Here is a 12529-nt window from a genome sequence, read left to right as displayed (position 1 = left end):
TTAGCTAGATCTTTGTTCCACCAAGCGGGCTGTGTTCTCCTGCCTGGGTAAGTTAATGGGCATGTCTTTTCATAGCAGTCCCTGAGGACATTTGTGAGATCCTCAACCCGTCTGTCCACTTCCCTCTCTGTGTGAGGTTCAGATATTTCACACAGTCTTGAAGAGGCCATGGAGTTGAATTTCTCCCAATTAGTTCTCCTGGGATTCCTATGAGGTTGTTGCCATTTACTTCCACTCGGGACTCGAAAGTGTATCGTCCTATGGTCCGAAAAGGAACATTCCTCCGATACTCTCCAGTCCGTTATGGAAGTATCCTCCATATTTGTAAGGGTGAGGTCTATTACCTCCTCCCTTACCCTATTTTGGAAGGTGGCCGTATTTCCCCTATTACACACTCGTAGATTATTAGTTAAAATAAAATCGAATATGGACTCACCTCTCGTATTAGTGTCACTGCTGCCCCAGTGGAAGTGATGGGCATTTGCATCGCAGCCCATTATGAGATTACAAGTGCCCGAGATCTCATCCACTAGCTTACGCACCAATCGACTAGGTGGGTCAGGTACCTCGTACGGCATGTAGACCGAGGCTAGCACCAAGGCCCTTCCGGAGCCTACTTCCAGCCTCACTACCGCCGTGTCGCCATCACTGTAATTATAGAGATGAATAGGATTTAAACATTTCTTCACTATAATACAAGATCTTACCTTCTCCCCATTCGACGAATAGAACAGGGAGTACCGCCCATCGTTTAGTCCAGAAACCCTATTTTTGTAGAGATAGGGTTCCTGGACCAAAGCGATGTCAATCACCGAATTTGTAAGGGAGAGTAGGAGTTCTGCAGCCGCCGCCTTGCAGTGATGCAGATTAATCTGCACCACGCGAAGGCCCTGCTGCCCGAACTCCTTACTGAGGCTGCGAGAAGCGGAACCGAAGCCAACCCAACCCGAAGTCCAGCTCTCCCTTACTATTCTTAATGAACTCCGCGCTTGAACTGTCCATGGTGAACTTCATCACCGTGCCTTCGCCTTCTGGGTAGGATCTCACCAGTTTCCAGCTATCAGTCTGGATGGGCCTGTTTTGCTTCCGGATCAGCTTCAACACCTGTGCCACATCCGAAGCAGGAGGTGGCACCCATGTTGTAGCCGCTACCCTTGATGGGATCTCGGCGATGGGAATCGCAGCCAGCCTGCAGCCGTCCCACAGAGCGCCAGAGTTATTAACTGTTTGGGTGAGGAAATCACGCGATTCCTCATCCTTACAGTTGATAACTTTGACACCCTTGTATACGGATGCCCTGCCAAAGCCGGTCTTCCTCTCATCCACATCATCGGAAGTAATGACATTCCTCAGAAGACCTTCCACCAGCAACCAGTGATCATCACTGATCCTACCTTCAGGGTCAGTTCTGTCAATGATTGCCACCAGAAGGTCATCTGGGGCCGTCATTCTTGCAGGCCTGTGTGGCTCATATGGCTTCTCTCCAGCAGGTTTAGGAAGTTTTTGGCCCGGGCTGCCTTTGCAGGCCCTCCCTGGCTGAGCTCCCTTAACCGTCTGTCGGGCGGCCATTTTAGCATATGATGCCGGTCGATTGTCGGACTGGCGACCACCCAGCCTCTTAGCATCTGGATGCGGATCCTCAGAAGACCTCACTCTCTTCATACCAGGTGGTAATGAAGAAGTAGTCTTCTGACCGCTAGCCAGCTTTGAGGTTGAAGGGCCGTCAGTCCCATCAATCGTCCGACCTCCAGCAGAGCCGATATTCCCTTTCGGGCCAGTTTTGTTATTCCCCGAGGTGCTGGATTTGTTCCTCGTCACTGATACCGCAGATGCCTGTTCAACAGGCTTCCGCAAATCAGCGACCTTGGAACATTTCCCGCCTATGTCTTCCCCAGCAGCTCTTGTGGCATTCACCGGCGGGGTTGTCACAGTAGCTGAAGGCTGATGTGGCAACTCCTCCCGTGAATTCCCAATTCGCTTCTCCGACTTCGAGGACCGTGTCGGTGGGGCCAGTGTGGTCCGGGTGTCTTCCCCTACCGCAGACACATTAGGGGTCCGCAAAGGGTCCGAACAGACCGGCACTACTGGTTTTTGTACTGTGGCTGGTTCCGGGGAAGTCAAGCCAGTCGTTGGGCTGGCGCCTACCTCCGGATCCGGCCTCGGAATCCGGTCGATTGGAAGTGGAAGCTTCTCAAAATGAGGGTACTTCCTCTCAATACGCCTCAAGAAGCGAAGCTTCAACCTAATCTCCCGGAATTCCGCCGTGGAGACCTCACCTGGAGACTTGTCTACAAATCTAGAGCAGTAGTTAACTGCTCTTTTGTAGCCATGCTTATCTTTTCTTTCCCGGGCCTTACTACTCTTGATGGATGGGGAGGTGAGAGAATTTCCATTCTCCTCATCCATAGCCTCATCCACCAAGGCGTCCTGCCTGGGAAGAGCGGGTCTATCGGTCGCGACCGACGTAACATCCCCTGACGGAGTTACTCCTTTCCCATCCGGTTTTGTGCTCCCAGAAGCAGCTGAGGGGGACATCTCCTTGTCCTTCTGAGATGGGATGACCGTAGTATCCATCTCATCATCAGACAGGGGGATGTCCTCCCAGTTGCTTATGGGAGAACTTTCCCGACTCAGGTGAAGGGACGCACTTTCCCTCAGGAGATTGAGCAATTCCCTGCTCTGCGAGTTTATTGAGTCGCTAACTCTGTCCAGGGTCGGTGTGGAACAGTCGTCCCCGCCCAAATTTAAGTTAATTGCACTAGGTGCAGCAGTGTCCGTGGTCATAGCAGGGGTCGTTATCAAAGGGGTTTGGGTTTTTGTTGTTTTATTTTTAATATTGTCATCCATAGAAAGATTTTTAGATGGGGGAACTGAGTACAACCATGGCATAGCCCTCCACTACCATGATTGGAACTTGACAACTAAGCCTGCTACTCGTTGAGGTGCCCAGGTATCAACGAGGCTCCGTTATAATACAGTAGGTACCCTGACTGCAAACCTTGAACACCGATAGGCACGTGGTCGCTTAACACCCCGGTGTTAGGGGATCTCGAATTATTTTGGTAGGAGATCAGTACCAAATATATGTCACTCACCCCAAAAGTACACTGTAGGATTTCAGTGTATTGTGTAGGTCTTCGACAAGGAGTGGATAACCTTTGGTCAGTCACAACCCCCCAGTTCAACACTAAGGAAATTGAATGAGCAGATTGTGGCGTCAAGCCCCCGCATCGCGCCAAGATTGTTATCCCCGGCGGGGGGAGGATCACTGATGAAGAGTAAGAAAGATGTACCAAAGGGTTTTTGGAAACTTGAGTGTACGAAAAGTAATAATTGGTACTAAATTTAGTACAATTTGGATTTGAGTGAACGGATAGAGCTGGATTCCTGAAATTTGGAATTGATATTACTGTTGGAGTGTAGGACTGGGGAAGTTTTGGAAATTCTTACTTATGTGGATGAAAAGTACTAAATGGTACTAAATTTGGGACAATGGGGATTTGGGTGAACGGATATAGTTGGAATCTCGAAATTTGGAATTGAGATTACTGGTGGGGTGTAGAATTGAGGTAGTTTTGAAAATTCGTACTTATGGGTACGAAAAGTACTAAATGGTACTAAATTTAGTACAATTTGGATTTGGGTGAACGTATGTATGTAGCTGGAAACCTGAAATTTGGAATTAAGATTACTGTGAAGTGTAGGACTGAGATATGAGGGTGGTTTTGGAAATTCGTACTTATGTGTTCGAAAAGTACTAAATTTGGTACAATAGGGATTCGAGTGAACGGACAGAGCTGGAATCCTGAAATTTGAAATTGAGATTACTGTTGGATCATAGGATTGGGGAAATTTTGGAAATTCGTATTTATGTGTACGAAAAGTACTAAATGGTACTAAATTTATTACAATTTGGATTTGGGTGAACGGATAGAACTGGAATCCTGAATTTTAAGTATCAAGGTTGGGAAATGGCGTTGAAATAAGGAAATGGTTTTGGAAGTTCGTATTTATGATTACTAGCAGTACTAAATTTGGATTTGGGTGAACGGATAGAGCTGGAATCCTAAAGTTTTGAATTAAGATTACTGTAGGGGTGTAGGATTGAGATAGTTTTAGAAATTCGTACCTTTGAGTACGAAAAGTACTAAATGGTACTAAATTTGGTACAATTTGGATTTGGATGAACGGATAAAGCTGGAATTCTGAAATTTGGAACTAAGATTACTGTCGGACAGTAGAATTGAGGTAGTTTTGGAAATTCGTACTTATGGGTACAGAAAGCACTAAATTCGGTACAATTTGAATTTTAGTAAACGGATAGTGTTGGAATTAGGAATTAAGATTACTGTAGGAGTGTAGTATTGAGGAAATTTTGAAAAGTCGTACGTGTGCGTACGAGAAGTACTAAATGGTACTAAATATGGTACAATGTGGATTTGGGTGAACGGGTAGAGCTGGAATCCTGAAATTTTTGTTTGGGAAAGAAATGGTACTAAATTTGATACAATTTGGATTCGGGTGAATTAATAGAGCTGGAATCCTGAAATTTGGAATTACGATTACAGTCGAAGAGTAGGATTCAGGTTATTTTGAAAAAGCAAACTTATGGTTACGAAAAGCACTAGTACAATTTGTATGTAGGTGAACGGATAGCGGTGGAATCCTGCAATTTGAAAGTATGATTATTGTAGCCCTGTTGCGTTGAGGAAGTTTTGAAAATTGGTACGAAAATTCTAAATTGTTCTAAATTTAGTACAATTTTAATTTGGTTTAACGGATAGAGTTTGAATCCTGAAATTTGGAAGTAAGATTACTACTAAAGTGAAGGATTGAGGTAGTTTTGGAAAATCTTTCTTATGGGTACGAAGAGTTAGACTTGATACTAAGTTTGGTACAATTTGGAATTGGACGAACGGATACAGCTGGAATCTTGAGATTTGGAATTACTGTAATTATTATGGAATTTACTGTAATTATTTTGTATTAATGTCCGTGTATGGCTGAGATATGTCGTCGAAATACGTACCATAAGTATACGAAAATTACTTAATGGTACTCAATTTGTTTTTGGGTGTAGGGACAGTGCTGGAATTTTTATTTTTTGGAGTTAGGGTGTGTATTGATGTGCAACGTTGATCTCGCTGTTAATGTGTAAGGGTGAGATACGGCTGATCTTTTTTAAAAACGAACTTAAGGGGTACGTACAGTACTAAGATAAAAATAAATATTGATTAAAATTGGTATTAGTGCGACCAAATTTTCAGTGTTTGTCATTTCCATATTATATATTGTTTATTTGTTTTTTTATATCCTTTCCGCATACGAAGTAGCGGGCATTTTGCTAGTAAATACATATGTAGCTATAAGAAAATCAGGAAAAAAACACCCAAAGCAACTTTAAGGAAAAATATGAAATGCAAGATTGACATAACTCAAGAAATTACTTTTTTACGAGTTAAGAATTTCTTTTATTCCAATTCATATTATGTCAAAGTTGCACTTTGATATCTTGAGAATTTCAACGAATTACCACAAATTCCATTTACTATACAGTTTTTATTTTAGGTGTAATAATCTTTTTGGCATTATCTATTGGGATAATTTGGTTATAAATCGAATACCAACGATTAAATTGAACATATTTTTGTTGAAATTTTTCAAATAAAGAACGAGTAAAAAGTTGTTAAGTTCGTCGGACCGAACTTCCGATACCCTCCATTATAAAGTATTATTAACTAAAATTAAACAATTAGTTTCCTTTCCTGCCCACAAATTTAGTTGCAAAAAATGTTCGACCACGGATTTTTCAAATGCCTAAATTATCCAATTTAATCGTAAAAATAAGCTCAATCAGGTTGTACTTTTATATCGAAGTGTGGACCTATGTTGAAATTTTTTGCTCATAAATTATTTTGATTCTTTCAACAAGATCAGTGAAGTGAACTGGAGTGGAATTTATACAGGCGTCTCTGTGGATCAATTCACTATCCCTGTGCACAAGCTTTTGACTGGTAAAATTCAAAATATTAAAATTGGGATAGCTTAGCGCCTCTGCTCTGAATGTCTTCATTAATACAGTTAAACTTTGTTGAAACGCAATTAAGTACATCGTCAGTACAACTCAAATAAAAAAATGGAAAAACGGGATGTACGCCAACCACTAACAGGCTTCTTTTAACCCGATCAAGAACATATGTATATAGGGTGGCAAATTTTGGTGGCATTTGGAATGGCTATAGTAGGTGCTATGTGATACCTACACCACTACCCCTTTGCATAACGGATCCACATTTATTTTGAAGAGGTACAAGGGCTGCTCGAAAAGATTCTGGCCTAATAATGAAAAGAGGAATATTTATCATCAAAGAATCATTTCATTGTTCATAATTGTTTTGAAAATGTTCCAACTTATCAGATTCCGAAACACTCGATTGTGTCCGTCGACCCACAAAATTCCAACCTGTAGTGTGATTGCACAAAAAATGGAAAAAAGGGATGTATTACCGACTATTGCGATATCTCTCTGTTGTTTGACAACCTATCTCTCTGTTGTTTGACAACCTATGACAACATACTTCGCATCGTTGTAAAGGCGATTTTTTCTACTTTCCTTGCCAGGTTTTGCTTTCGACATACCTATTACAGAAGAGAGATATTTGCTTTGAAATAAAACGTTGGCCTTTTCTCCAAAAAAGTTTTTTTTTCACATTCCGATCCCTGAATAATATTCTATCATTACCAAACCATTACCATTAACCCCCAAAATTTCGTGATGATCCGATCAAAACTGCGACCTGTGGCGTGATTACAAACAAATGGAAAAATGGGATGTATTACCGACTCCCTTGTCCCGTATGGGATGTTTGTGGAACAATTATATATATATTACCGACTATTGCGATATCTCCGTTATTTGGCCACCTACGCCAACCTACTTTGCATCATTGTAAAGATGGGATTTTCTTCTTTCATAGTCAGACTTTGTCTTGGGATGGGATTTTCCACTTTCATAGTCAGACTTTGTCTTGGAATATCCACAACAAAAGCTGTGATATTCGTCAAGAAACAGTTCCTTAGGCCGCTATAAGTGAAATAAGTGACGGAAGCTGTTTACACTATCTCCATAGGCCAACGAAGCCCGATATAGTCCATCTTCGAACTTGACCTGCCTTCTTTTTGTCTCAAGTTGCTTGAATGCTAGAGTGATAACAACAAACAACAGACGCAGAATTTTACCCCAATCAAGAACACATGTCTATAGGGTGGCAAATTTTCTTTACAATGCACTGTGGTCCCAGCCGGCGACAAAAATACAAAAGCCGATGTCTAAAAATTATAATTGTAACTATTCAAATCTATCGTAGACACATCAAATTTTAGTATTTCGGCTTTCTTTTTACAACTTCTAACGGTACTTGCTAAAGCAGAGCCACAGAAGTGAGCATTTCCATTTGCAGAAATTGAGACATTGAAATTTCCATTAACGTAGTGAGAAGTTACAAGTGACATCACAAAAAACTAATGTGTAAATTTACTATAGTAAGAAATGGAAGTTAAAGTTAATAGTATTGTTATTGTTTTTAATTGATAACATCATAAAATTGTATCTTTATTTTGTAGTACAATTGATCTCTTTTGAAATGTATTTTTGTGAGTGTTTTTTATTTAATATTGTGAAAAGAAATAGACTTTTAGTACCTTGGATCCTCGCGGATCCTCACGTTATTTTTATTTAAATATTCGTGGATGTGTCCAGAATTAGAAAAAAAATATCTCGTCTGCCGAAAGTTGCCGAGCGGTATTCAGTTTTCATTATACTAAGTATACTCGGACTTTTGTGAATGTTTAGTATGGGGTTTTTGGGTGTTTTCAAGCAATCGGTTTTGTTGTTTTGCATTTTGTTTCGATCTTATTTTATAAAAATGATGTTTTTAGGATTAAAGCATGAATGTGTGTTTCCGTATTTGTATGTTTTTGAAATATGGTGTACAAAAAAATTTTGTCAAAGCCAGCATGGGACTGACGGTATTCAAAGAAATTATAACAAATGAAGGTTTGCGATTTTAATTTTGCGGGTTATGATTTCTCTAAGTTGTCACATCGTATAAACTATCTCTGCAAAAGAATTTAAAATATCTGGATACAGAACAAGATGACAGAATTGAAAAATTTATAAACATCATTCAAATTGGCTTGCTATAAAAGACACCATTATTTTTAAAAGATACATGCCACTTCAAGAGTTATCTGCCGTTGAAAGTAAAAACGCGAAAGGCCTGAAGTAGATTTAAGCTCCACACAGAAAACTAAACAACGTAGAATGCTTAAATTGGCAAGCAGGACCACCTATGTGGTCTTGTTTACTGTTTATATATCCTTGTCCTGTAGCTAGAATTTATTGTAATATATGCTAACCCATCCTCGCGAACTAAATATCTCATAAAATATCTTAATTTCCAGATATTCCCTGTTGTTTTCATCTAATATAATCTGGTACGCCCTTGGTCCAAATGTTAACCCACCTAGTAAGAATATTCTGTGCCTCATATTGTTGATACTTGTTACCAGTTAATCCTTGTCAAGAATAAAATTCATAAAATTTCATGATTTTTACAAACGTCTTTGTAGAAAATTTAGGCCAAATACTTAAATATGCCAAATATCGGAAGTTAACATGATATAGGACTATACCAAAATGTGGGTGTATATTGATGAATTTTGACAACAATATTTGATACAGATTATAAACTCGAAATGTCAAATTGCAGCACATTCAGTTGGGAGGTACGTCTATATGGGGATATAACAAAAGATGGACCTCTATCGACCATGGACCTAAGCAAGATGTTTAATACCACCAATGAACACAAACTGTCAAATTACTGCGAATTCACTTTAAAAATATAGACAAAATCTTGAAATTAATAAGAAACTGGAAGTACCTTTATGGGGGGTCTATACCTAAATGTGTACCAATCCTGATGATTTTTAGGGGAAATTATCTTCTAGTCACTACGAGTTTACGGTAAAATTTTCAGATCGATATCTTGATTAGAAATATTTTTGTCGCTCTCTCCCATACAAGCTAAACCACAGTGCAATGGCTATACTAGGTGCTATGTGATGCCCTGCACCACTACCCCTTTGCATAACGGGTCCACATTTATTTTGAAGAGGTACAAGGGCTGCTCGAAAATATTCTGGCCTAATAATGATAACGGGAATATTTATCATCAAAGAATCATTTCATTGTTCATAATTCTTTTGAAAATGTTCCACCTTATCAGCATCCGAAGCACTCGATTGTATCCGTCGACGTTGTATATGTCATATTCTATCTTATTGTGAAGAAATATGACATAACTCTTTTACGCTGTTATTTTGGGGTCCGCGGAATTATTTATAGGTTTTTTTTGCGAAAAAATGACTGTTCTATTCTGATGACAAAAAATAAATGGCTATTATTTATATAGATGGGATTTTACCCGGTATTTACCCAAAACTTGGGTAAATACCTGGTAAATTCCCGATAAATACCTTTTGGGGTGTTTATTTGGGTATATAAAAATTTATTTTGAAATGAAATTTTTGTTTTTTTTTTTTTTGTTCAACCTCGAGCGTTGGCGTTGTTGTATGTAGGAAGAAAATCAATGCAGACCGCAGAAAATATAGCTTTATCGAAGAGGACCAAAATCTCAAGATTATCAGCTGAAATCAAAAGTTATACCATCAGATATATAAAAAAAATAAGAATATCGGTCCAGCATTTACGTTTTCCGCAAGAAGGACTTCAACAAACCGTTCTAAAAGACTTCATATGTCAAAAATTACGCTGTAACTATATATGAGAGATTTACCAAATACATTCATATGCACATGGAATAAAATTGGTAAAATATTAACTAGTCACATTTCCAAAAAAAAGGTAATTTTATTCATAGTCAGTTAAAATGTGTTAAAATACTGCGTTTTCGCGTTCAATTGGATGGTTTCAGTTTCTGTAGTTTTAACACACATATTGGGTAAATACCTGGGTATTTACCCAATTTACCCTTTTTAATGTGTATTTACCATTTGGGTATTTACCCATTTCCCATCTCTAATTATTTATCGGAAAATCATTTCGCTAAGAGCTAGAAACAAACAAATTAGAAACAAGTGTTTCTGCCCACCAAAAAAAGTCCTCCGAAAATCATGGGTTTCGTAAGGGATTTTTGGCAGCCGTAACTACTCTCAAACCCCCTTTCTTGCCCATTATTTTTACAAGGGCATGTAGTTATTTTAGGACTACGAAGAAGAATAGTGTTGGCTAACAGATGCTACTTTGGGCTGAGTAAGCAGTTTAGGAATAAAGCCACCTCTCGTCAAACAAAAATAACACTGTACAAAACACTGATACTACCCGTGCTAATGTATGGTTCCGAAGCATGGGTACTTGCTCAAGCAGATAAGGCAGTGCTTTGTGTGTTTGAGAGAAAAATTCTTCGAAAGATCTACGGGCCAATCTGTGTTGACGGCGAATATCGGCGTCGTATGAACATCGAGCTGTATCAACTATACAATGACATCAATATAGTTGAACGAATCGAGATACAACGATTGCGATGGCTAGGCCATGTTATAAGAATGAGTGATGATGAACCCGCTAAAAAGGCGTATAAATACGGGCCGCATGGAGGTTCTCGCAGATCTGGAAGGCCAAAGCTTCGTTGGAGCGAACAAGTGAAACGAGATATCACAAAGCTACATATCCCAGATTGGGAAAATACAGCAGCAAACAGAGAGGATTGGAGATTTTTTCTCAGTTCGGCTTATGGAACAAATGTTCTGTAAAAGGCCAGCTAAGTAAGTAAGTAACTAGAATAACTAGTTATTCTGTGGCCACTAGAAGTTGAAAAGTAAGGTGTAAAATTCTATTTTTAGAACAGAATTTAGAATTTGTTTTTATTTCATCACACTTCTTACTTTTATTTTATTTCGCTGTCTGTCCGAATTGAACCCACGAACCCTCTGATTTCTAGCCAAAGACACTACACACTATGCCAGCACACCAATATTAAGGGTCGCTTAAGAACTTAAATGTGCAGTGCACATGTGCACCACGAACTGTTATATTTTAATTAAAAAAAACTCGCGTGCCGACGGTGAGCGTTGAACACACAACCGTAGGATTTATAGTCGGACACACTCTCACTGTGCCACCGTCGTCATTACTTAGTGAGGAGTAAAGTAAGTAGGTTTACCTTGTAAATTTTTTAAGAAGTAACCCATTACTTTTCAGATTACTTGTAATGCGAAAAGAAGCTTGTTTACATTACTTTGTAAAGGGTTACGTAATGACTACCGGATCCAAATTTTTGCTGGGTGTATTTGATACGGACCATCATCATAGGCTTTAAATTCCTCCAAGATTAAGAAAGTAGATTCATTCGATTTGGGATAAAGAAGCTAACATTAACTAAAATTTAGGTGTTCTATTCTACTGACGTGGAGTGTATGTACAGTTGTTTATTTTATGTTTTTAGTTTTATTGATTTATTTAAGAAGCACATTTTTTTTTATTAATCAGTTTATTAATGCGATCTATCTTATAATCGATATTTACATTATTCTTAAGTGTATAACATATTTACATACAATTCTATATGGATCACCCAGTGGTTAACCCATAATATTAGTTTTTTGGGATATTTTCTACTATGTTATTAGTAGACATCGGATTTTAGCATGTTTTTTATTTCTTATCCGATTGGACTCAAATTTTGGATCTAGGCGTTTTGAGGGTCAATTTTTCGATATTTGGGGTCATATCAAAAATATGCAAAAAATATGCAAAAAATATGCAAAATATATGCAAAAAATATGCAAAATATATGCAAAAAATATGCAAAATATGCAAAAAATATGCTAAATATGCAAGTGTTTTTTGACAAAAAACATCAAAAAAGCATTCTAAATTAAGTTTTTTGACGTTTAACATAGTTTTTTTCAGATTATTATGTTATTGAGACTCTCCAGATATTCCGCCACAGCAATAAATCTAGACTAACAAGACTTAAATCAGTTTTCACAAGGTGAGAAAATGTCAAATAACCCAGCATTTCTATTACAACATAATTTGCTTCCTATACAAATGTAGATAGATAATGGAAAAATTTCAAAAACTCAATCAGAAATGTCAAAATCAGCGTGTCCAAATATGGTGATAGTTTCTAATCGGCCAAAATTGTCTAGCAGAAAAACAAAGGAGCTAGAGTTAGACATCGCTATTTATACCCTACACCACACTGTGGTAAGGGGTATTATGTCTTTATGCATTTGTATGTAACATACAAAAGTAAACGAAATAGATCCATAGTTCGTTTTGGGGATATACATATAATCACGTTCTGAGTCAATTTATGTATGTCTGTCCGTCTGTCCATGTATTTTTGTTCGCAACGTACAGGTCGCATTTTTTGTCCGATTCAGCTGAAAATTGGGGACTACAATTTTTTAAGCCATAGGAAGAACGCTATTGCTTTGG

General features: G+C 38.6%; 1 protein-coding gene across 1 annotated transcript; it reads right to left on the bottom strand.

Moving 5' to 3' along the window:
• Positions 1-369: 369 nt before the first annotated feature.
• Positions 370-3254, bottom strand: LOC141391836 (uncharacterized). Its single transcript, XM_073964529.1, has 2 exons — positions 708-3254; positions 370-648 (listed from the first exon to the last, which is right to left on the bottom strand). Exon 1 carries the CDS (start codon positions 2887-2889, stop codon positions 907-909), a length of 1983 nt encoding a protein of 660 aa, XP_073820630.1. The 5' UTR covers positions 2890-3254; the 3' UTR covers positions 370-648; positions 708-906.
• Between the last annotated feature and the right edge of the window lie 9275 nt (positions 3255-12529).

Source organism: Musca autumnalis, unplaced genomic scaffold (genome assembly GCF_047663935.1).
Source record: "Musca autumnalis isolate F117 unplaced genomic scaffold, ASM4766393v1 scaffold_138, whole genome shotgun sequence".
Lineage (NCBI taxonomy): Eukaryota > Metazoa > Arthropoda > Insecta > Diptera > Muscidae > Musca > Musca autumnalis.
Note: the sequence above shows the minus strand (reverse complement) of the source record. Positions and strands in the feature narration are given on the sequence as shown.